Below are 25,809 nucleotides of genomic sequence, written 5' to 3'. Positions count from 1 at the left end.
GTGGTGGAGGCGGATACGACAGGGTCTTTTAAGAGACTCCTGGACGGGTACATGGACCTCAGAAAAATAGAGGGCTATGGGTAACCCCAGGTAATTTCTAAGGTAAGGACATGTTCGGCACAGCTTTGTGGGCCAAAGGGCCTGTATTGTGCTGTAGGTTTTCTATGTTTCTATTATACCAGGTCAGAATCTTACTTGACGAAGTATCCGCATTATATCCCACTAGTGGTGGTGAAATTGGGGGCAACACGGTTAGCGCAATTGTTTTAAAAGTCCAGCGATCACCCTTCACGGTCCAATTTCTGCCACTGTCTGGAAGAAGTTTGTACGTTCTCCCTATGACCATGTGGATTTTCTCTGAGTACTCTGGCCTCCTCCCACATTCCAAAGACATATAGACTAGGGTTGATAAGGTGTGGCCACCAGAAGTGCAGTGACACTTGCGGGCTGCCCTTACACATCCTCACCGACTTGATTTGATGCAAATGTTGCATTTCACTGCAAGTTTGGATGTTTTGATGTAGATGTGACAAATAAAGTTAATATTTATTTTTAAATGTTTCCATGGGCTGTTATTTGCACATCTTCAATGGACAGCTCCACTTTTCCAAAAAATTAAAGGCTTTCTACAGCAGGCGGTGGAACTGTAAAGATTATTGGAAAATTACACTTTGGGTGGAAGGTAACAAGAAATGAATGAAGAGTCATGCATAAGGGAGAGGAGGAACAAAAAGTAATGCCTAAAATCTCTAGTGGCAGTAGTTCGCAAAGGGAAAAAAGGTATTTTTGAACTGAAGCTGTCTATTTGTTCATCAAATGTAGACAGACATTAAACTCAACCAATCAGGTTCTCCCCTTATCATCACGGCTGCCTCCTAGTTAATTGTATCCATCAAACCCTATACATTCTCTATAACACCAATTATCCATGCACTCTCCACTTCCTTCAACCACTCTGACACATCATATCCCCAAGACAGTTATGCACCATATTACAGGCTGCACCAACCCACTTCCCAATATCCCTCAAACTCCATCTCTCTCCAATGATACATCTAATTTCCTTCTGACTCCACAGCACTTGTCACTCTATAAGCAGGAGGATATGCGTAATGAGTACTTGGTACTATAATGCTAAATTTTGCTTCTTTTTGGGTACCTTTCACCCTCACAAAGGAGGGTAGGTGGGCCAGCAGTCACTGGGAAGGGGAAGGGCATCTCAACAAGATCAGGAAGACAGAGTGTGGCCAAAATGTACAATCCAGGCAACTCTTGTTGAACCACACGGAGTATTGTGTCCTTTTCTGGTCTCCTCATTATAGGAAGGATATGAAAGCTTTAGAGAGGGTGCCAAGGAGATTTACCATGACGTGCCTGGATGAGAGAGCATGTCTTATGAGGATCGGTTGAGCGAGCCAGGGCTTTTCTCTTTGGAGCAAAAGAGGATGAGAGGTGGCCTCTTATAAAGGTGTATTAGATGATGAGAGGGCAGACAGCACCCTTTTCCCAGGGCAGCAATGGCTAAAATGAGAAGACATACTTTTAAGGTGATTGGAGTAAAGTATGGGGGAATGTCAGAGGTTTTTTTACTCTGAAAATGGTGGGCGTATGAAACACACTACTGGATGTGGTGGTAGAGCCTGATACATTAACAATATTTAAATAGACGCACGGGTGAAAGATGTGGGATAGAAGGATTAGATTGATCGGGGTAGTTTAAAAAGTTGGCATCATATTGAGGGCTGAAGAGCCTACACTGTGCTGTACTGGTCTATGCTCCAATCAGAAACGAAATATCCACCCAGGCCATGCTATCTTCTCGCTACTACCGTCGGGCAGGATGTACAGCAGCCTAAGGTTCCACCATTTTCAGGAACAGTTGTTACCCCTAAAGCCATCAGGATTTGTTACTAATGTGGACAATTTCCCTCACCACAACACTGAACTGACTCCATAAGCCATGCACTCACTTACATCTCATGTTCCCAGTATTATTTATTTACCTTATTAATTATGTAATATTGCATGCAGTTTTGGTCACCTGACTACAGGAAAGAAGTAAATATGGTTGAAAGATACAGAGAAATTTACAAGGATGCTGGCAGGACTAGAGGACCTGAGTTAAACAGAAAGATTGCATAGGTCTGAACTTCATTCCTTAGAACGTACAAGATTGAGAGGAGATTTGATAGAGGTGTACAAAATTATGAGGGGTATAGATGATAGGGTAAACGCAAGCAGGCTTTTTCCACAAAGGTTGGGTGAGACTACAACTAGAAGTCATGGGTTAAGGGTGAAAGGTGAAAAGTTTAAGGGGAACGTGAGGGAAAACTTCACAGATGGTCGTGAGTGTGTGGAATGAGCTGTCAGCGGAAGTGGTGCATGCCAGCCTGATTTCAACGTTTAAGAGAAGTTTGGATGGATTCCTGGATGGTAGGGGTATGGAGGGTTATGGTCCCCGGTGCAAGTTGATGGGAGTAGGCATTCTAAATGGTTCGGTACTAGACGGGTTGAGGAGCTGGGACAGTTTCAGTGCTGTACTTTTCAATGACTCTAAATTTCTTATTGGCATGATTTACCCTCTTTTGCACATTGGATGTTTTGTCAGTCTTTGTTATGTATAGTTTTTCATAATCTCTACAGTATTTCTTTATTTTCCTGTAAATGCCTGTAAGAAAATGAATCTCAAGTGTGTATATGGTGATTATATACATACTTTGATAATAAATTTACTTTGAACTTCGAATATCCACAGTGCTGCTGATGTGGTCAAACAGTCCATGGCGTCTCAAATAGAATCAGGCACCCTGCCATACACCAGGATGTGGGTTTTACACAGCATCTGGAAGAGATTGTAGGGATTGGAGAAGTATTGGCAGAGGTTGCAGCCTTAACATCTGGCAGAACAGCTGGCACTGGTGCAGTACAGCAAGGGGCAAAAACCGGAGGAGTGAAGTCGGTCTCCAAAGGTGCCACGTAAGTTAAGAAGTTAAGGAAGACTTTCCTTACGCTACAACTAACTAACTTTCTTACTTTCTTTCTTTAGAGATATGACATGAAGCAAGCCCTCCTGGCCCTACGAGCCACACCACCCAGCATCCCAGCGATTGAACACTGGCCTAATCACAGGACAATGTACAATGACCAGTACATCTTCGGAACGTGGAAGGAAACCAGAACACATGGAAGAAACCCATGTGCTCACAGGGAGAACATATAAGCTGCTTACAGACGTCGGCAGAATTGAACTCCCAACTCCGGAATGCCCTGAGCTGTAACTGCATCACACTATCTGCTATAATACCGTGATGCTTTAAATCTTAAAAATCCTGGAAATCCGAAATAAAAACAGAAAATACCAGAAACAATTGACAGGTCAGGGAAACCTTACTGCCTGGGTGTTTCCAACACTTTCTTGCTTTAAGGTCTAACTGTGTACGTTATGTTTCTGTGTGTTTCTGGAATCATTGAAGCCACAGAGATTTCATACAAAGACTAGCACCTAGGCCAATCAATTGGACAAACCATTCCACATCTCCATTACATTGGGCATGGGCAAGTCTTGTCATATTCCTCATTCCCATGGGGCTTTCAATTCTTGGTCACAGCTTGCCTTGAATCCATACCAGCTATCACTGGTAGGTGCGAGACCGATGGTTACACACCACTGACAACGCACAATGTGGTTTCTAATTCTAAATTTCTGATTTGCCTCTCTTGTGGTAGACAGACAAAATGCTGGGCATGGGAACAGCCACTGAGAGGCCTTTCTACTGCAGGCTTGAGGAATGCACTGCCAAGGGAGATGGACAAGGCTGATACATTAGGGACATTTAAGAGACACTTAGATAGGCACATGGATGAGGGAAAGTGGAGGCTGTGTGGGAATGGAAGGGATAGGTTGATTCTTAGTGTAGGTTAAAGGCCTGGTACAACATTGCAGGCTAAAGGGCCTGTACTGCGATATACTGTTCTATAATCTATGTGCATCCGGCCCACTGTGCTTATACTGACCAGTCCAGTTAATCTAACTGTCCTAGTCACTACTTGGATTTTGTTTTCAGTATCAACTCAACTTCTTTTGGAAATATTGATTTAATTTACTTCCTCCTTCCTTTATAGATTTGGAATGGAACAACTTCCCATCTTCTCCCCTGCTCTTCCCCACCCCACAACTTATCAATCTTTTACCCAGAGATCAGTCAATAGCTTCTTGTAGCTGGCCAACTTGACACCGGGAACACTTTCCTGCTGTTCACCTAGAGCTCTCAGAGTCGTAAACATTTCAACTGGTCTCAGTCAAGAGTTGGACAGCGTGTCAGGCCAAAACATGCCTTTAGAGCAGGAATTCCCAATCTGGGTCCACTGACCTCTTGGTTAATGGTATTGGTCCACGGCATAAAAAAGGTTGGGGACACCTGCTTTAGAGAGTGCGAGGAGTGGAGAGGGAAGGGAGTGCGGATAATGAAGGAGTGGGGAGAGAGAGGTAGGGAGGAGGGGAGGGTGAAGAGAGAGAGGAGGGAAGGAAGGAAGGGGAGGAGAGAGAGGAGGGAAGGAAGGTAGGGGAGGAGAGAGAGGAGGGAAGGAAGGGGAGGAGAGAGAGGAGGGAAGGGAGGAGAGGGGAAGGGGAGAAGAGGAGGGAAGGGGAAGAGAGAGAAGGGGTAAGGAATAAGAGAGTTGAGGAAGGTGAGGAGAGTGAAGAGGCAGAGGAGGGGAATGTAGAGGAATGGGAGGAACAGGGAAGAGAAGAAAGGATGGGGAGGGTAAAGTGGATAGAGAAGGATAACTGGAGGAAGAGGAAATGGAGAAGAGCAAAGGAAGAGAGGAGAGGAGGGGAGAGAAAGGGAGAAGGAGAGATATGGGGAGAAGGGAGGGGTAGGAGAGGAGAGCAAGGGAGGAGGAAGGGCGAGTTGGACAAAGTAGAGGAGTATAGGGTGGGAATGGAAGGAGGGAGTGAAGTCTCCCTCTGTCAGTTCGGAGAACCAGGACTGAGGAGTGGGGGGTTACATGTCCCAACACTGGAGTGGGTAGGTCATTCCAAGAGGAGTAGCAAAACCCACCGTCAGCTGAGAGACCCCTCCCTCTCCAACTCACACGGGAGAAACAGAGGTGGACTCCTCAGTTAAAACAGTTACACTTTAGCCCGTAACAGATTGAATTGTTGGACCCACCACTGGTGTCTTCGAGCGTGGGCTGTGTCTGTGGCAGCAGTTGCTGATGCACGAGGTGGCAGTGAGAAGGCAGGATGTCCCCTTCGTGGTCCGGCAGAGCTCTGTCCAGTTGTCCCACCGGTGGGGGCCAAGGCAGCTCTTTAATTACCTTAATCTCCACTGCAGAGGTGGCGATGGAGGGAGGGAGAGAGACAGGAGAGGAGAAGAGAACAAGAATAGAAGGGGAGAAAAAGACAGATAAGAACAGTTAGGCAGGAAGGCTGAGAAAATGTTGCAGAATTAAGAAGGAAAAATAAATCGTTTGGTCCGAATAGAAAAGGGGTTAGAAAACAGCAACAGTATCCCCACCCACTGCCCGTGCTTGTGAACGGCGCTACAGAAAGGCTTTTTAAATATACACTCAGAGGCCACTTTATTTGGTTCACCAGTACACCCGCTCGTCACCGTATGCATCTAGTCAGCCAATCATGCGGCAGCAGCTCAATGCATAGCAGCATGCAGACATGGTTAAAGGGTTCAGTCGTTGCTCAGACCAAACATCCGAATGGGGAAGGAATGCAATTTAAGTGATTCTGATAGTTGGTGCCAGATGGGGTGGTTTGAGTATCTCAGAAACTGCTGATCTCCTGGGATTTTCACACACAACAGTCTCAAGAGTTTACAGAGAATGGTGCGGGAGCTCTGTGGGTGAAAACCCTTTGTAAATGTCAGAGGTTAGAGGGGAATGGCCAGACTGGTTCAAGCTGAGAGGAAGGTAACAGTAACTCAAATAATCACAATGTTACTGAACACATGACATGTCAAACCTCGAAGTGTATGGGCTACAGCAGAAGAAGGCCACAAACGTACATTCAGTGGCCACTTTATTAGGTACAGGGGGCGTTGATAGTTGTGCCACTTCCTCACAGTGCCAGAGACTGGATTCAAATCTGATTTCTGCTGCTGTCTGTGAGGAGTTTACACATTCTCCATGCCACCGCGTGCCAACGGTTGCGGGGAGAAGGCAGGAGAATGGGGTTGAGAAGGAAAATGGATAGGCCATGCCGGAACGGAAGAGCAGATTCGATGGGCTGAGGGATCTAGTTCTGCACCTATGTCATATGTGGTTTAATTTTATGTAGACGTGATTTTTTTTTAACCTACTTGCCTATGATGCTGCTGCAAGCAAGTTTTGCAAATAAGAGGAAGTTAGATATGGCCCTTGTGGCTAAAGGGATCAGGGGGTATGGAGAGAAAGCAGGAACAGGTTTCTGAGTTGGATGAACAGAGGTGAGTCATTGCACGTATTTAAAGCATAGGTTAATGGGTTCTTGATTAGTAAGCATGTAACAGTCATGGCGAAGAGGCAGGAGAATGGGCTTGAGAGGGAAAATAGATCAGCCATGATCAAATTGCAGAGCAGACTACTCAGTGAGCTGAATGGCCTGAATCTGCTCTTATGCCTTATGCAGTCTTGGGTCCACATATATCGAACCCTCAAAGTTGACGCGCAGGTTGATAGGGTGGTCAAGAAGGTGTATGGTGTGTTGGCCTTCATTAGTTCTAGAGCTGCAAGGTAATATTGCAGCTCTAAAAAAACCCTAGTTAGACCACACTTGGAATATTGTGTTCAGTGCTGTCTGGATGTGGCAGCTTTTAGAGAGGGGGCAGAGGAGATTTACCAGCATGCTGCCTGGATTAAAAATCACGTCTTATGAAGATAGGATGAACAAGCTGGAGCTTTTCTCTTTGGAGTGAAGGAGGATGAGAGGTGACTTGATAGAGGTGTACAAGATGATAAGAGACATAGATAGGGTGGATAGCGAGAGACATTTTTTCCCAGGACAGAAATGGTTAATAGAAGGGAGCATAATTTTAAGGAATTTTAGGAAGGTATCATAGAAACATAGAAAATAGGTGCAGGAGTAGGCCATTCGGCCCTTTGAGACTGCACCGCCATTCTGTGTGATCATGGCTGATCATCCAACTCAGAAACCTGTTCCTGCTTTCTCTCCATACCCACTGATTCCTTTAGCCACAAGGGCCATATCTAACTTCCTCTTAAATATAGCCAATGAACCGGCTTCAACTGTTCCCTGTGGCAGAGAATTCCACAGATTCACCACTCTCTGTGTGAAGAAGGTTTTCCTCATCTCGGTCCTAAAAGGCTTCCCCTTTATCCTTAAACTGTGACCCCTCGTTCTGCACTTCCCCAACATCGGAAACAATCTTCCTGCATCTAGCCTGTCCAATCCCTTTAGAATTTTATACGTTTCAATAAGATCCCCCCTCAATCTTCTAAATTCCAGTGAGTGTAAGCCTAGTCGATCCAGTCTTTCTTCATATGAAAGTCCTGCCATCCCAGGAATCAATCTAGTGAACCTTCTCTGTACTCCCTCTATGGCAAGAATGTCTTTCCTCAGATTAGGGGACCAAAACTGCACACAATATTCTAGGTGCGGTCTCACCAAGGCTTTGTACAACTGCAGTAGAACCTCCCTGCTCCTGTACTCAAATCCTTTTGCTATGAATGCCAACATACCATTTGCCTTTTTCACCACCTGCTGTACCTGCATGCCCACCTTCAATGACTGGTGTACAATGACACCCAGGTCTCGTTGCACCTCCCCTTTTCCTAATCGGCCACCGTTCAGATTATAATCTGTTTTCCTGTTCTTGCAACCAAAGTGGATAACCTCACATTTATCCACATTAAATTGCATCTGCCATGAATTTGCCCACTCACCTAACCTATCCAAGTCACCCTGCATCCTCTTAGCATCCTCCTCACAGCTAACACCGCCGCCCAGCTTCGTGTCATCCGCAAACTTGGAGATGCTGCATTTAATTCCCTTGTCTAAATCATTAATATATATTGTAAACAACTGGGGTCCCAGTACTGAACCTTGCGGTACCCCACTAGTTACTGCCTGCCATTCTGAAAAGGTCCCGTTTACTCCCACTCTTTGATTCCTGTCTGCCAACCAATTCTCTATCCACATCAATACCATACCCCCAATACCGTGTGCTTTAAGTTTGCACACTAATCTCCTGTGTGGGACCTTGTCAAAAGCCTTTTGAAAATCTAAATATACCACATCCACTGGATCTCCCCTATCCACTCTACTAGTTACATCTTCAAAAAATTCTATAAGATTAGTCAGACATGATTTTCCTTTCACAAATCCATGCTGACTTTGTCCAATGATTTCACCTCTTTCGAAATGTGCTGTTATCACATCTTTGATAACCGACTCCAGCATTTTCCCCACCACTGATGTCAGACTAACCGGTCTATAATTCCCCGGTTTCTTTCTCCCTCCTTTTTTAAAAAGTGGGGTTACATTAGCCACCCTCCAATTCTTAGGAACTAATCCAAAATCTAAGGAGTTTTGAAAAATTATCACTAATGCATCCACTATTTCTTGGGCTACTTCCTTAAGCACTCTGGGATGCAGACCATCTGGCCCTGGGGATTTATCTGCCTTTAATCCCTTCAATTTACCTAACACCACTTCCCTACTAACATGTATTTCCCTCAGTTCCTCCATCTCACTAGACCCTCGGTCCCTTACTATTTCCGGAAGATTATTTATGTCCTCCTTAGTGAAGACAGAACCAAAGTAGTTATTCAATTGGTCTGCCATGTCTATGTTCCCTATGATCAATTCACCTGTTTCTGACTGTAAAGAACCTACATTTGTCTTGACCAATCTTTTTCTTTTCACGTATCTATAAAAGCTTTTACAGTCAGTTTTTATGTTCCCTGCCAGCTTTCTCTCATAATCTTTTTTCCCTTTCCTAATTAAGCCCTTTGTCCTCCTCTGCTGGTCTCTGAATTTCTCCCAGTCTTCAGGTGTGCCGCTTTTTTTTTTGCTAATTTATATGTTTTTTCTTTGGACTTGATACTATCCCTAATTTCCCTTGTCAGCCACGGGTGCACTATCTTCCCTGGTTTATTCTTTTGCCAAACTGGGACGAACAATTGTTGTAGTTCATCCATGCGATCTTTAAATGCTTGCCATTGCATATCCACCGTCAACCCTTTAAGTATCATTTGCCAGTCTATCTTAGCTAATTCACGTCTCATACTTTCAAAGTTACCCTTCTTTAAGTTCAGAACCTTTGTTTCTGAATTAATTATGTCACTCTCCATCTTAGTGAAGAATTCCACCATATTATGGTCACTCTTACCCAAGGGGCCTCGCACGACAAGATTGCTAACTAACCCTTCCTCATTGCTCAATACCCAATCTAGAATGGCCTGCTCTCTAGTTGGTTCATCGACATGTTGGTTCAGAAAACCATCCCGCATACATTCCAAGAAATCCTCTTCCTCAGCACCTTTACTAATTTGGTTCACCCAATCTATATGTAAATTGAAGTCACCCATTATAACTGCTGTTCCTTTATTGCACGCATTTCTAATTTCCTGTTTAATGCCATCCCCAACCTCACTACTACTGTTAGGTGGCCTATACACAACTCCCACCAGCGTTTTCTGCCCCTTAGTGTTATGCAGCTCTACCCATATCGATTCCACATCCTCCAGGCTAATGTCCTTCCTTTCTATTGCGTTAATCTCCTCTCTAACCAGCAATGCCACCCCACCTCCTTTTCTTTCCTGTCTATCCCTCCTGAATATTGAATATCCCTGGATGTTGAGCTCCCATCCTTGGTCACCCTGGAGCCATGTCTCTGTGATCCCAACTATATCATATTCATTAATAACTATCTGCACATTCAATTCATCCACCTTGTTACGAATGTATCAGGGGATGTCAGAGGTAGGTTTTTACACAGAGTGGTGGGTGTGTGAAATGCCCTACCAAGGATGGTGGTAGAAGCATTTATATTACAGACATTTAAGAAATTCTTGGATCGATACATGTATGATGGAAAAATGGAGGGCTGTGTGGGAGGGAAGGGTTAGATTGATCTTGGAATAGGTTCAAAGGTCGGCACCACACTGTGGGCTGAAGGACCTATACTGTGCTGTGGTATTCTAAGTTTTATATTCTATGTGCATTGTAGCTGTAACTCACCATGTTTGTGCACACAACAGTAAACCCGGCTAACTTATCGGAAGCAGGTTTGTCATTACTGAATTACATAACATGAAAATAACGAGTGCAGAAGAATGGAGTCCCCCCAGTACATCAGAACACTGCAGGGATCCGGGAGATCAAAGCTCTGAATGCAGTACACAGCATCCTTTCTGATCTGTATTGCCCTGCCTTGGGGGTGTTTATGGGACAGCATAGGGGGGAACTGTCCTCTCCAGCCTGTACACTCCCTGCCTTTTTCCAAAGATTAGTTTATTACAAATTTAATTCCACAAAACCACAACAAACACAGAGACAATAACAGTGAATAACACAACCACTAACTCAAACTAAACTAAATTAAAATGTTCTCATTCCTGTCCAGGATGGCAGTGTCTCTACTTTCTGCAAAGGCTGAGGAAAGTCCATCTCCCACCCACCCTCATCACATTCTACAGGGGTTGTATTGAGAGCATCCTGAGCAGCTGCATCACTGCCCGGTTCGGAAATTGCACCGTCTCGGATCGCAAGACCCTGCAGCGGATAGTGAGGTCAGCTGAGAAGATCATCGGGGTCTCTCTTCCTGCCATTACGGACGTTCACACTACACGCTGCATCCGCAAAGCAAACAGCATTATGAAGGACCCCACACACCCCTCATACAAACTCTTCTCCCTCCTGCCATCTGGGAAAAGGCACCGAAGCATTCGGGCTCTCACGACCAGACTATGTAACAGTTTCTTCCCCCAAGCTATCAGACTCCTCAATACCCAGAGCCTGGACTGACACCAACTTACTGCCCTATTGTCTTGTTTATTATTTATTGTAATGCTTGCACTGTTTTTGTGCACTTTATGCAGTCCTGGGAAGGTCTGTAGTCTAGTGTAGTTTTTTTTTCTGTGTTGTTTTACATAGTTCAGTGTAGTTTTTGTACTGTTTCATGTAGCACCATGGTCCTGAAAAATGTTGTCTCGTTTTTACTGTGTACCGCACCAGCATTTATGGTCGAAATGACAATAAAAAGTGACTTGACTTGACTTGATTTATCTCCTGTGGTCCCAATGGTTCTGGAACACCTCCATGGTGTCCAACGGACACTGCATGTTCCCTCCCCAAGGTTACTTGTACAGACATATCCCTGGAACATTGCCTGGGCAGCTAGGTGGAGCACAGTGCTCCACGGCCTGCCTCCAGGATTCACAGATAGCTATTTTTGGCAGCTCCAGCTGCAAGTTTACCAGGATACCCTCATCCCTCTTTGTCCCCAGTGACAGTATTGGGGTTGCTGACCACGAAGTTCCAAACTCATATGAAGTCCTTAAGCCTTATCCAATAGAGTTAGCCAATGATGCTTTCACTAAAGGAAAGTTGTGTTGTAACTGCCTAATCTTCAAAGACTAGTTCACTTCCTTGTTTAGTCCCCATGGTGAGTTTAGATGCCAATACCCACTATTTGAGTGGTGGGTCCTGCCTCCCAAGGAGAAGATACTTCCGGCTAACAAAGTAGTTTAAATGCAGTTCCTTCATTTTCATTGATACTCGTTTAAATTCAAACAACATTCTTAAAACACATTTAAAACTCACAGAGGATTTCTATCTTATAAAAGATTCCCCAATTTCAAACTATTTCTAAAACACAAAGGATTTCCGAAATACAGGTACAATTTCTATAAGCTAAAAGGACGTTCCCATGAGTCGCAGATGAACCAGTCATTTGTCACAGAAATCAAAGGCAGAGGAATGGATTCCAGTTCACCCTGTGTTTCTATCATTCTTCTTGATTATCTTGGACCATTCTGAAAAAACCTGGAATCTCTACATTTACAGATTCTCTACCACTTGGATGACTTCACACACGTTATTTTTTCAGATAAGCTTTTAACACAAGTGGTCTAAAAGCCTCTGGAGACAGACATCCTAGGTACCCACAATTTATGCTGTGAAGTGGACGCTTTTGAGTATATTTATCTTCCAACTATTCACATATCAGCTATTTGATATACTAAATGATAATATCAATGTGGTTTGCAAACTTCTTTGAACTAAGTAACTTAACAAAATTAACATACCTCATCGTCTTATACCTCACCTCTTGAGCAGTAAGCAAAAGTACTATGTATCTGCTCTACAGACAGTGCTTCTTGGCAAAATGGTCTTTTTAAAACAAAAAAAAATCACACTGATGCCCATGGCACTGTAGACACCCAGGACAGCACCAAGAGGGCTGGAAGAGGCTGTGTAGCATATGTACCTGGAATGTGTAAGGGTGCTGCCCCGATTCACATATCTATCAGGACAGCACCTTTACACACTCCAGGTACCTGTGCTACACGGCCTCTCCCAGCCCTCTTGGTGCTGTCCTGGGTGTCTACAGTGCCCTGGGCATCAGTGTGATATCCCCTATTTATTTACAACTTCATTGATTGTAAATTACAATGCTAGAATAAACACATAGCGGCAGTTGTTTCTTTTCACCTGGGAACAAAGGAGGGAGGGGGGTTCTCAGTGGAGGTCTTTTTATGAGGATTGTTCCCCCCACCCCATACATTGGAGACCTAGGGAGGACATCTTTGTAAAAAGATCTCTGAGGATTCCCCTGGCCCCTAGGTGGAAAAAATGACTACCATGGTGTGTTTCTTGTAGTATTTTAGAAATGTAATTTTTACAAAACAATTGTTGACATTAACAGCAACTAAACAAGCTACATTAAAATGTTCATATCCGCACGCAGAACGGCACTTATCACCTGAGGCGGCCAGCAGTCCTGGACACTGTGTGTTCCCTCCCCATGATTACTGGGGCATGGATATATCCCCAGAACATCACCAGGCCGTTCACCCAAATGCATTCTCTGCCTTGGAAGTGTGACAGGACAGTGACAAATGAAGCTTAACTTTGTGTAACTATGCCCCAGGTCAGTAGAGAGGCAGCTTTATTTAATCTGTCCCAGCTCTGGCAACATTTGAAGAGAAAGTGTAAGCTGTTCGTAACTCTGCACGTAAGCTGTATTGGCCTGATTCTAGGAGAGCAGCATTGGACTTTGCAGAGGGAACTTTGCATCTGATAGTCTCCATCCTAGGAGAGGTTGTCCATTACATGGAGGCCTGCAATATGGGCCATATCTCACTTTCCCATCCAATCATCACACAAACAACCAGTGCTGAATTCTGAACACAAGAGATTCAGCAGATGCTGGACATCCAGGGTAACACACACAAAACACTGGAGGAATTCAGCAGGTTAGACAACATTTAAGGAGAGGAATAAACAGTTGACGTTTTGGGCCAGGACCCTTCATCAGGAATAGAAAGGAAGGGGGAAGAAGCCAGAATAATAAAGTGGGGGAGGGGACATTAGAAGGTGATAGGTGAAGCCTAGTGGGTGGGGGAGGGGGTTTGAAGGGAGAAGCTGGGAGGGGATAGGTGGAAAAGGTAAAAGGCTGAAGAAGAAGGAACCTGATAGGAGAGGAGAGTGGACCATAGGAAAGAGGGGAAGAGGGGCATTAGAGGAAGGACCCCTCTCATTTCCCTCTGGTGCCCCTCCTTCTTATTCTGCCACCTTCCCCCTTCCTTTCCAGTTCCTCTAACACTCTGCATGTGTTAATTTGGTGAATTCGACCTGCATTAATTTCATTGGAATCTTCACTCCTGCAGAGCACAGGGTTGGCGTGAACTGTTTAATGCTTTAATTCCTTTCACAGCATGTAGCATCAGGCAGATTCTGGTGACGAGGAGGCTTACAGGAATGAGATAAATCGGCTGATTAAGTGGTATTGCAACAACAAGCTTGCACACTATGTCAGTAAGACCAAGGAACTGACGGTGGACTTCAGGAAGGGAAACTCTGAGGAACCCACACTGATCCTCATTGAGGGATCAGCTGGGAAGAGGTGAGCATCAAGTTCCGGGGCATCAACACCTCGGACGGTCTACCCTGGGCCCAGTACATTGATGCAATTGTGAGGAAGGCATGTCAGAGTTTGATCAGATTTGGTATGTCACCAAAGACTCCAGCAAACTTGTACAAATTTACTGTGGAGAGCATTCTGACGGGACTCATCACCATCTGGTATGGACAGGCCACTGCACAGGATCGAAACAATCTCAGAGGGTCATAAGATTCAGCCAGCCCATCAGAGGCACATCTGATCAACCAGCATTTAGGAATGAAAGCCTGGCCGGGTGGTGCCATAACTATAACCTCAATGTCAACAAGACCAAATTCTGCTTATTGACTTTAGGAGAAGGAAACCAGAGATCCATGAGCCGGTCCTCAATGGGGGCTCAGCAACTTTAAATTTCTTGGTGTTATCGTTTCGGAGGACCTGTCTGGGGCCCGGCATGTAAAAGCACGGCAGCACCTCTACTTCCTGAGGAGTTTGCAGAGGTTCAGCATGGCACCTAACACTTTAACAAACTTCTATAGATGTGTAGTGGGGAGTACATTGACTGGCTGCATCACTGCCTTGTTTGAAAAAAACAATGCCCTTCAACGGAAAATCCTACCCATCCCTTCCCACCAATCCCCCTCCCGGCACTTATCCTTGTAAGCGGAACAAGTGCTACACCTGCTCACACTTCCTCCCTCACCACCATTCAGGGCCCCAGACAGTCCTTCCAGGTGAGGCGACACTTCACCTGTGGGTCGGCTGGTGTGGTATACTGCGTCCGGTGCTCCCGGTGTGGCCTTTTATATATTGGTGAGACCCGACGCAGACTGGGAGACCGTTTCGCTGAACACCTACGCTCGGTCCGCCAGAAAAAGCAGGATCTCCCAGTGGCCACACATTTTAATTCCACATCCCGTTCCCATTCTGATATGTCTATCCATGGCCTCCTCTATTGTCAAGATGAAGCCACACTCAGGTTGGAGGAACAACATCTTCTATTCTGTCTGGGTTGCCTCCAACCAGATGGCAAGAACATTGATTCCTCTAACTTCTGTTAGTGCCCCCCTCCCCTTCTTACCCCATCCCTTATTTATCTATCTATCTATCTATTTATTTATTTCCTTTTTCTTCTCCTTTTTTCTCTCTGTCCCTCTCACAATCACTCCTTGCCTGCTCTCCATCTCCCTCTGGTGCTCCCCTCCCCCCTTCTTTCTCCCTAGGCCTCCTGTCGCATGTTCCTTTCCCTTCTCCAGCTCTGTATCCCTTTTGCCAATCACCTTTCCAGCTCTTACCTTCACCCCACCCCCTCCTGTCTTCTCCTATTATTTCGGATTTCCCACTCCCCCTCCTACTTTCAGATCTCTTACTACCTTTTCTTTCAGTTAGTCCTAATGAAGGGTCTCAGCCCAAAACGTCGACTTGCTTCTTCCTATAGATGTTGCCTAGCCTGCTGCGTTCTACCAGCATTTTGTATGGTAATTGAACCCAATTCGCTGGTACTGTAAAACATTGTGCTAACCACTAGCTACCAATCTGCCCACATAATGCAGAACTGCCTCTAGTATAGGAGGGATGGGTAAGGAGGGAAAACATACAGTAACTTCCGTGACATCCAGATAACTGGAACTCTGATAAGAAAACAACTCAGTTATCTGATCTATAAACAGACCATAATTCTAAGCACACAATCAATAGCAATCCAATTTCTCCTCCCTGTAGAATCCACAGTTGCTCCTAATTGGCAGTTGATCAATCGATGTGAATTTAGCTCTGCAAAACAGTGACCCCTGGGTCAAAGGGCAGAAGGGGGTTCAAGGAACTTCGCAAGCTTGTGGAGCAACACCAACAATCTTTTGTATGTCAGACTCTGGTAGTAAGATATAGGAGCAGAATTAGGCCATTTGGTCCATCGAGTCTTCCATCACGATTGATCCATTTCCCTCTCAGCCCCAGTCTCTTGCCTTCTCCCTGTATCCCTTCATGCCCTGACTAATCAAGAATCTAACGACTTCTGCCTTAAATACACACCATGAAGACCCTAGAGAGGCTGGTCCTGGCTCACGTCTGACCCCTGGCCAGATCAGCCCTCGATCCCTTGCAGTTTGCCTACCAGGAGCACATTGGAGTCAACAATGCTGTCATCTACCTGCTGAACAGAGCCTACTCCCATTGGGATAAGCAGGGCAGCACGGAGAGGATCATGTTCTTTGATTTCTCAAGTCCCTTCAATACGATACAGCCCTCACTGCTGGGGGAAGAGCTCTGTTCAATGCAGACTGGCATTTCCATTGTGTCCTGGATAATGGACTACCTGACTGGCAGACGACAGTTTGAGTGGTTTCAGAGCTGTGTGTCAGACCTGGCTATAAGCAACACTGGGGGCCACAGGGGAATGTATTGGCTCCCTTCCTGTTTACCCTGTACACCTCAGACTTTAGATACAACACTGAATCATGTCATCTGCAGAAATTCTCTGACGACTCAGTAATAATTGGGTGTATAAAGGGAGGATGGGAGGATGAATACAGGGCCCTGGTGGAGGACTTCGTCAAATAGTGCAAGCTGAATCATCTGCAGCTCAATATCAGTAAGACAAAGGAGATGGTGATGGACTTTAGGAAGACTAAGCCTGAACTGCTCCCTGTTACTGTTGAGGGTGGGGACATGGATATGGTGAAGACGGTGAAGACCTACAAGTATCTGGGGCTGCTCCTGGATGACAGACGAGTAGAGCACCAACACAGAGGCTGTGTACAAGAAGGGCCAGAGTTGCCTCTACTTCCTGAGGAGACTGAGGTCTGTTAGAGTACGCAGGTCTCTCCATCACAGGTTCTACCAGTCTGCTGCTGCCAATACAATCTTCTATGCGGTGGTGTGCAGTGGCAATGGCATCAACACAGGTGATGCCAACAGACTCAATAACTTGATTAGAAAGGCTGGCTCTGTTATAGGAGTCAAACTGGACACACTGGAGGCTGTGGTAGAACAAAGCACCCTACGGAAAATCCTGGCAATTCTGGACAATGTTTCTCACCCTCTGCATGTCACCTTGGCTAAACAGAGGAGCACTTTCAGTAAAAGACTAAGACAACTGCACTGCTCCAAAGAGAGCTAAATAAGGTTATTCTTACCCTCGGCCATTAGGCTCTATAATGAGTCAACCTATAGCCGGGGAAGTGATGACCGCCTCCTGTTAGACTGTTTGTGGTAACTTATTTTTTATTCTTTCTTACTGCTCTTCTAATATTTGTGTATCTGTGCACCTGTAATGCTACTGTGACGCTGTAATTTCCTTTAGGATCACTAAAGTATCTATCTCTCATCTACCTAAAGACATGGCCTCCACAGCTGCCCGCAGCAACAAATTCCACAGATTCACCACTTTCTTGCTAAAGAAATTCCTCCTCATTTCCATTCTAAAAGAACACTCCCTATTCTGAGGCTGTGTCCTCTGGTCCTACAATCTCTCACTGTAGGAAACATCCTCTCCACATCCACTCCTTTGAGGCCTTACACCATTCGATGGGTTTCAATGAGGTCACACCTTATTCTTCTGAATTCTAGTGAGTACAGGCCCAGAGCCATCAAACGCTCTTCACATGACAAGTCATTCAAACCTGGAATCTTCTTCAATGAACCTCCTCTAAACTCTCTCCAGTGTCAGCACATCCTTTCGAAGATAAGGAGCCTAAAGTTGCTCTCAATACTCCAGATGAGGCCCTCACCTGTGCTGTATAAAGACTCAACATTATACTCCACTTAAAATTCAATCCAATAATCTGCAATCTGATGGATCAGATGATATGGCTTTTGGTTTACTGTTCTCATGTGTACCAAGTTAGAGTGAAAAGCTTGTCTAGCATACTGTTTATACAGATCAAATCATTATACAGTGTACTGAATTAAAGAGAAATAAATTGTGTTTCTGATATCAATGAACTCCAGAAAATCTGGTCCTGGTGCTGTGGCGCTATGTAGATTGTCAGTTTTATTGTATTGGCCAGGCACCCCAAGTGCCTCACGTACAGAGGTAATGAGTTACTAAATAACCTAGTCAAGGTGTAGATTTATATTCCATCTGGGTAGCCGCCTACCTGTGGCATGCACATCTATTTCTCGAACTTCCGGTAATTGCCCTGCCCTCTTCTTTACCATTCCCTGTTCCTGTTTTCCTTTCTTATCCTATCTCATTACCTACCCATCATCTCCCTCTGGTGCTCCTCCCCCTTCCCTTTCTTTCATGGTCTTCTGTCCTCTCCTATCAGATTCTCCCTTCTCCAGCCTTTTATCTCTTCCACTAATCAACTTTCCAGCTCTTTAGTTCACCTCCTCCCCCTCTCCCAGTTTCACCTATTACCTACCACCTTGTATTTCTTTCTCCCCTCCTCCCACCTACTTACTCTGACTCCTCCCCTTCCTTTCCAGTGCTGATGAAGGGTCTCAACCCAAAGCGACGACTCTTTATTCTGTACCATAGATGCTGCTAGACCTGCTGAGTTCATGCAGCATTTTGTGTGCTTTGGATTTCCAGCGTCTGCTGATTTTCTCATGTTTGTCAAGGTGTAGATTTGCTAAGTCAGTCAGAGCTTATCCAGAGGTCAGAACTGGAGGAGCACCAAACCCTGGGGGGGGGGGGGGGCTGTGGGACTGGAAGAGGTCATCCGTCTTTCATGGAGAAAAACGGAAGAATGGACGACTCGGGAATGACATGGGCTAAGTTATACAGGAGAACGAAACAATGGGTCTGTCTTCGCCAAAGCCAGAGTTTCCATGGATAAAAGCAAAGGACTGTTTCCTTGAGTGAGTTAAATATTCACTTCAGGGGTTGGCTGGAAATAACTATTCACACAGAGGCTGATTGGTGCAGAACTCTCAGAAAAGAAGCTCTTGGGAAAGAGCCATTATTTATTTTAAGGGATAGTTACAGACAGGAGTTTCTGTGTGCTGTGATAGAGAGAGAGTGACAAGGCACAGCCTGTAGGGTATAAAGGGAATAAAAGAGATGGAAAGGTGAGATGAACTCAGGAGACAGATACTTGAAAAAACACAATATATTGCTTGGAACTGTAATCTTAGAATCAGAGCAAACTAGATCATCTGTAACATCACAAATCTGAACACACAAAGGGCACTGCATTTCAGAAATATTCCTCACCCAGAGACTTACAGGGTCAAATGAGGGCAGTGAGACTAATGGAAGGATTGTAATAAAGATCAGCACTATTCCAATGGCCTGAATGGCCTCATTTCTTGCGAGTATCCATCTCAAGTTCCTAATAAGCATTCTTCTAGGGCGCATCACAACCTGGTACGGAAATTGTCCTGTCCAAGACCGGAAGAAGCTGCAGAAGATCGTGAATATAGCCCAGCACATCACACAAACCAATCTTCCATCCTTGGACTCACTTTACACCGCATGCTGTCGGAGCAGTGCTGCCAGGATAATCAAGGACAAGACCCACCCAGCCAACACAATTTTTGTCCCACTTCCCTCCGGGAGAAGGTTTAGGAGCATGAAGATTCGTACGGCCAGATTTGGGAACAGCTTCTTTCCAACTGTGATAAGACTGCTGAACAGATCCTGACCCGGATCTGGGCCGTACCTTCCAAATATCTGGACCTGACTTGCACTACCTTACTTTCCCTTTTCTATTTTCTAATTATGATTTATAATTTGAATTTTTATTATATTTACTTCGATTTGTACTTCTGGGAGCGCGAGGTGCAGAAACAAATATCACTGTGATGATTGTACGCACTAGAATCAATTGCTTGGTGACAATAAAGTACAATGGTAATGGTAATAAGTTGACCTAGAGCGGGTTAATTGAAATTTAAGTCAGAAGGATGTTCAGAAGCAGGTATTTTTTTGGGAAATAATTTATTTTTAATCTTACAAAAGAAAGAGGCAAAATGATGCAGCTGGTAAGGCCACTGTCTCGAAGCTCCTGTGACTCAGGTTCAATCCCGACCTCATGTGCTGTCAGTGTGGAGCTTGCATGTCCTCCCTGTGACTACATGGGCTTCCTTCGAATGTTCCGCTTTCCTGCCGTATCCCAAAGACTTGCAGGCCCATGTAAGTTGCCCCTGCTGTGGGAGAGTGATGGAATCTGGGGGGAGTTGAGGGGAATGAGGGGAACCTTTTTAAAACATGGGTTAGGGTAGGATTAGTGTAAAAATAAAGGTTCCTTAAGGTTGTTATAGCCTGGGGTGGTAGTGAGGACAAGCTCCCACTCCCTATTAAATGCTCTCAAGGGCATGCATCGCAAATAGCCTCTGACAACCAAGTCCAGCTCCTGACCTTCACATGTGGCTTGGCTACTAAGCCTGGCAAAACCACTCCTACTGACAGGAGAAGGGGCAAAGGCGGGTGGGTTACTGGTGCATTAAAGCCAGTCATTTCGGGTAGATGGAGCTCAACAGCCATGGCTAGCAGCTCATCGAGGAGAAGGAAACCTCTCATCTCAAACCTCCGCCACCTTGTGGCTATACCCACTCATGGGAGTAACCTGCAAGGAGCTGGAGTCTCTAAGGTACTCCAACGATGGGTTCAACGCAGACTGGCAACTCCTGTGACGCTGCTGGTGCTGAACTGTATCGGTCTCTGCCATTCCTTTGGATTCTTCAACTGCATGGCGAGGGGGAGCCTGCTACATGGGCAACAGCTGGCTCTCCATATCGTACTGTCCTGGCTTGCATATCGTATAGACAGTCAGCACGCAACATCCACGGTTGATCCCACCCTCAGAAGGTGGCTTGATGTGAGCAACGCGAGGTACAAAACAACAGGAGCTTCATTGTTTGGGTGTGGCTGATGCACATAAAAGACTGCAAAGATCAGGGTGTAGCGTGGCTCCAGTCCGCTACCACAGGCTCCGTACCCAGCTGATATGGCAACTTCACGTGACTGCAAGAAACAGCAAAGAGTCATGGATAGAGCTTCAACTCTAAATCCAAACTCCTCTCTATGGACTCAGTCTATACTTCTCACTGCCTAGGTAAAGTGGCCAGCATAATCAAAGACCTGGCCACCCCATTCTCCTTTCTCCCCTCTCCCATTGGGCAGAAGATACAAAAGCCTGAAAGCACGTAGCACAAGGTTTTAGGGAGCAGAGGAGGTGGGAGAAGGGGGACGTATAGAACAAAGGGAATACTTCTGATAGGGCGAGACCTATTAACATAGCATTAAGGACAGATTAAACTTTGTTTCCTTCTCCTCAGCTGCTGCATGATCTACTGAAAATTAACTGATATATTTCCCTTTCCTATTTCTGACAAAGGATCAGACTTTGACTTTCTCGATGCGTAGATGCTGCCTGACCTGCTGGGTGTGTCTGCCACCTGCAGTTTTTGTTTCAAGTATCCAGCTGTTTTTATCGTATTTTCACTTGCTGCCCGATCTGTTTTTATTCCAGGTTTCCAGCATCTGCAGCATTTTGCTTTTGCCTTTAATTTCTTCACTCAGTCCTGGAGCATGGTTCTTTCTGTAGGCCACAGCAGTTTGTAGAAAGTAAACTTACATAGAACAAAGAACACAACAGCACGTTACAGCCCCTTCAGACCGCAATGTTGTGCAGACATTTTAAACTACTCTAAGATCAAACTAAGTGTTCTCTCCTCTATAACCCTCTATTTTTCTAAGAGTTTCTTAATGGCCCCAAATATATCTGCTTTTATCACCACCCCTGGCAGGGTGTTCCACACACTCACTACTCTCTATGTAGAAGACGTCCCTCTGACATCCCCCCTATACTTTCCTCCAATCACCTTAAAATTATGCTCCCTAGCATTAGCTATTTCCACCCTGGGAAAAAGTCTTTGGCTGTCTACTCGATTTATGCCGCTTATCACCTTGTTGCCTCACATCCTCCTTCTCTCCAAAAAGAAAAGCCCTAGCCTGCCCAACCTTTCATCACAAGACATGCTCTCTAATCCAGGCAGTTATGAGCCACGTGGGCTTCTGTGGTGAGGCAGAGAGCGTTGGGCTTCCAGGTTTCTCGAGCACCTGTATTTACTAATTGTTGTCTTAACGACAGTCATTAAGCACTTGTGCTTTCTGTTTAATCTTGTCAAAGTAATTGTGACTGGCACGGGGCTTCCGTATTCTGTGACTACTTAAAGTGGATTCCCAATTATCACTTATTGTGGAGTTCTTGACTGTGCTTCAAGAATGATTCACCTCGCAGTATCGCTCAGTCGAGCTACCAAAGTTCAAGTGGAGTTCTGATGAATAAACTCATCTTTCTGTCTCAACATGGGAGTCTGTCATTTCTCCGCACCTGGGTTCAGTTGTCTGCCAGTGATCACTGTAACAGGCAGCATTTGGCAAATCTTCTCTGCACCCTCTCTAAAGCTTCTACACTTGTTGATCACCAACATAAATAATCTTCCAAACCCAGCACTTCCATCTTGCTGACATCACCTTCCCTTTTTCATTGTTGGCCGTTCAGCCCATCTATCCTGAAGAAGCCACTCTAGTGTTTCACTGGCTTTTGCCTTAATTTCTTTGTTCGAAACTCTGTAAATTGACAACATGGTTTCAGTTCTAGGCTGCCTTCTCATACTTTGTCAGACACTGAAATATTTTATTACTGAAGGTGCAATGTAAAGGATCAATTAATGGAGGAATAAAGAGTTGAAACACACACAAAGTATAACATCGGCTTCTTTTCATGTTTAGATCCATTAACACGTGGCAATCCTCCAGGAGCCTCTTGGAAATACTACTTTTAAAAATCAAAGCTAGAACTTGCAGCAACAGTAACTTCATAGCTGCCAAACAGACACTCAGAAATTCCACTTGGCCACTGCAGAGCTGACAACAGATCCGAGGTGGCCAAATGACTCAGCTGCAACCATGGGGGACTCAGCCCAAGGACTGGCTACCCTCCATAGCAGTTCATTGAAAGCAGGTGTGTGTGTGTGTGTGTGTGTGTGTGTGTGTGTGTGTGTGTGTGTGTGTGTGTGTGTGTGTGTGTGTGTGTGTGTGTGTGTGTGTGTGTGTGTGTGTGTGTGTGTGTGTGTGTGTGTGTGTGTGTGTGTGTGTGTGTCCGTCCATGCTGACATAAAGATTAGCTTTATCTGTCACATGTACACTGAAGCATACAGTGAAATGCATCAGTTGCATCGACAATCGACACAGTCTGAGGATGTGCGGGGACGCAGTCTGCAAGTGCCACCGTTCTTCCAGCGCCAACATAGCAATGCCACAACTCCCTAACACTAACTGGCACGTCTTTTGAATGTGGGAGGAAATCAGAACACCCGGAGGAAACACATGCGGTCATAGGGAGAACGTACAAACTCCTTACAGACCGTAGTGGGAATAGAACCCAGGTCGCTGGTGCTGTAAAGTGTTACACTAACCACACTACTGTGCCACACGCTTTGTCGCCTTTGCAAGAGGCACACATCAGAATGATTTGATGAAGATTTCTGAAAGCAAAACTGTCATATCTGATATGCAGACTTTAACAATGAAATTTTTATTCCAATGTTCCATCAACATGGAGATAAAGATGCCCCATAGGGCTTCATCTGACACCAAACCACATGAGGAAGTAACAAAATTCTGGAAAAAACTGCAGAAGATGGAAATCTGCAAAATTCTGGAAACGCTCAGCATGTCAGCAACATATGTGGATAGACAAACAGAGCTCTCAGATCCAGGATCCTTTACCCATGGTCCTGCCAAAGAGTCTTGGACCTGAAATGTTAACTCTGTGTATCTCTCCATAGACACTGCTTGACCTAATGAGCAGTACCAGCACTCTCTTTTTATATTTAAGGCAGGTGACCAAAGAGGTTCGTATTAAGAACCATCACAAAGGGAACAAGGATGGACAAACATGGAGAGGGAATCATAAACCTGGGGATTCAATGGAGTTACTAATGTTGGAGTGATTAAAGTTGAAAATGATCAATTGGCTCCCGGGATTTTGAAATAAAACAGAACAAAGATAGAAAAAGGTCCTTCAGCCCAACTTGTCCATGTTGACCAGACTGACCACCTGAGCTAATCCTATTTGCTTGCTTTCCTTATTCTTCTAAACTTTTCCTATCCACGTACCTGTCCTAATGTCTTTTAAATGTTATATTCGTACCTACCAGTACCAGAATCAGAATCTGAATCAGGTTTAATATCTCTAGCACGTGTCATGAAATTTGTTGTTTTTGAGGTAGCAGTACAGTGCAATACATAATAATAGGGAAAAAGTGAATTACAGTATATATATACATATATAGATATAAAATTGTTAAATTAAATTAGTAGTGCAAAGATTTTTTTTTAAGTAGTGAGGTAGTGTTCGTGGGTTCAATATCCATTCAGCAATTGGATTGCAGAGGGGAAGAGCTGTTTCTGAATCATTGAGTGTGTGCCTTCAGGCTTCTGTACCCCCTTCCTGATGGTAGCAATGAACAGGGCATGTTCTTGGTGATGGGGGTCCTTAGTGATGGATGCCGCTTTTGCTCCTTAAGATGTCCTGGACAGTGTGCAGGCTAGTGCGCATGGTGGAGCTGCCTAGGTTTACAACTCTCTGCAGCTTATTTCGATCCTGTGCAGTAGCCCCTCCCCCCACCACATCAGACGCTGACGCAGTCAGTTAGAATGTTCTCACGGTACAGCTTCAGAAATTTGCAATTGTCTTTGCTGACATACCAAATCTCCTCAAACCCCTAATGAAATATAGCCACTGTCATGTCTTCTTCGTAACTGCATCGATATGTTGGGCCCAGGATAGATCCTCAGAGATGTTGACACCCAGAAACTTGAAATAACTCACTCTTTCCACTCCTGTTCCCTCAATGAGGATTGTTGTGTGTTCCCTCATCTTACCCTTTCTGAAGTCCACAATCAGTTCTTTGGTCTTAGTGACACTGAGTGCAAGGTTGTTGCTGCGACACCACTCAACCAGCTGAAACATCTCACTCCTGTATGCCCTCTCATCACCATCTGAAATTCTGCCAACAATAGTCGTTAGCAGATTTATAGGTGGCATTTGAGCTGTGCCTTGGCCACATGGTCATGGGTGGCTAGACAGAGTGGAGCAGTGGGCTAAGCACCTTGAGGTGTGCCAGTGGTTGCTTGTCAGCGAGGTGGCAATAGTATTTCTGCCTCCTCTGCCAACTCTCTCCATATACACACCGCTTTCTCGTGTGGAAAATCCTGCCCCCTCAGATCCCCTTTAAATATCCCCTCCCACCAACTTTAAAAATCAGCCTTCTGGTATTTATTTATTGCAATACAGTGTGGAGCAGGCCCTTCTGTCCCTTTGAGCTGTCCCGCCCAGCAGTCCTCTGATAATTATCCCAACAGTCCTCTGATAATTATCCCAACAGTCCTCTGATAATTATCCCTAGCCCAGAGGAAACCCACGTAGTCACGTCGAGAACATACAAACTCCTTACAGGCAGAGGTGGGAATTGAACCCAGGCTGCTTGTACTGCAAAGTGTTGTGCCAACCCCTACACCACTGTGCCACTCCAACCCTGGGAAAAGACAGTCTATGTCCCTCATGATTTTATAAACCTCTAATAAGTTCGACCCTCCAGCCTCCTTCACTCCCGTGAGTCCCAATTCATCCAATCTCTTATTATAACTCAAGTCCTCCTGTCCAGGTAGTATCCTTATGAATCATTTCTGCAACCCCTCTAGTTTCCTCATGTCCTCCCTACAGTATGGCAATCAGAACTGCAGATAATATTTCAAATGCACTCTGACAAT

At 45.1% G+C, this 25,809-nt stretch overlaps 1 protein-coding gene across 2 annotated transcripts in view; it reads right to left on the bottom strand.

Annotated features, from left to right (window-relative positions):
- LOC140714359 (SH2 domain-containing adapter protein F-like) overlaps positions 1-25,809 on the bottom strand; it is a 239,109-nt gene that overhangs the window by 73,618 nt on the left and 139,682 nt on the right. Inside the window, exon 4 of one of the 2 annotated variants that reach the window (XM_073025550.1) lies at positions 5,172-5,330. The exons of the other annotated variant lie outside the window; for it this stretch is intronic. Coding sequence (XP_072881651.1) covers positions 5,172-5,330 — 159 coding nt within the window. The remainder of the gene's footprint in view (positions 1-5,171; positions 5,331-25,809) is intronic. 2 annotated transcript variants of the gene reach the window in all.

The sequence above is a fragment of the Hemitrygon akajei genome, chromosome 21 (genome assembly GCF_048418815.1).
Source record: "Hemitrygon akajei chromosome 21, sHemAka1.3, whole genome shotgun sequence".
Classification (NCBI taxonomy): Eukaryota; Metazoa; Chordata; class Chondrichthyes; order Myliobatiformes; family Dasyatidae; genus Hemitrygon; species Hemitrygon akajei.
This window is presented reverse-complemented; position numbering and strand designations above follow the sequence as displayed.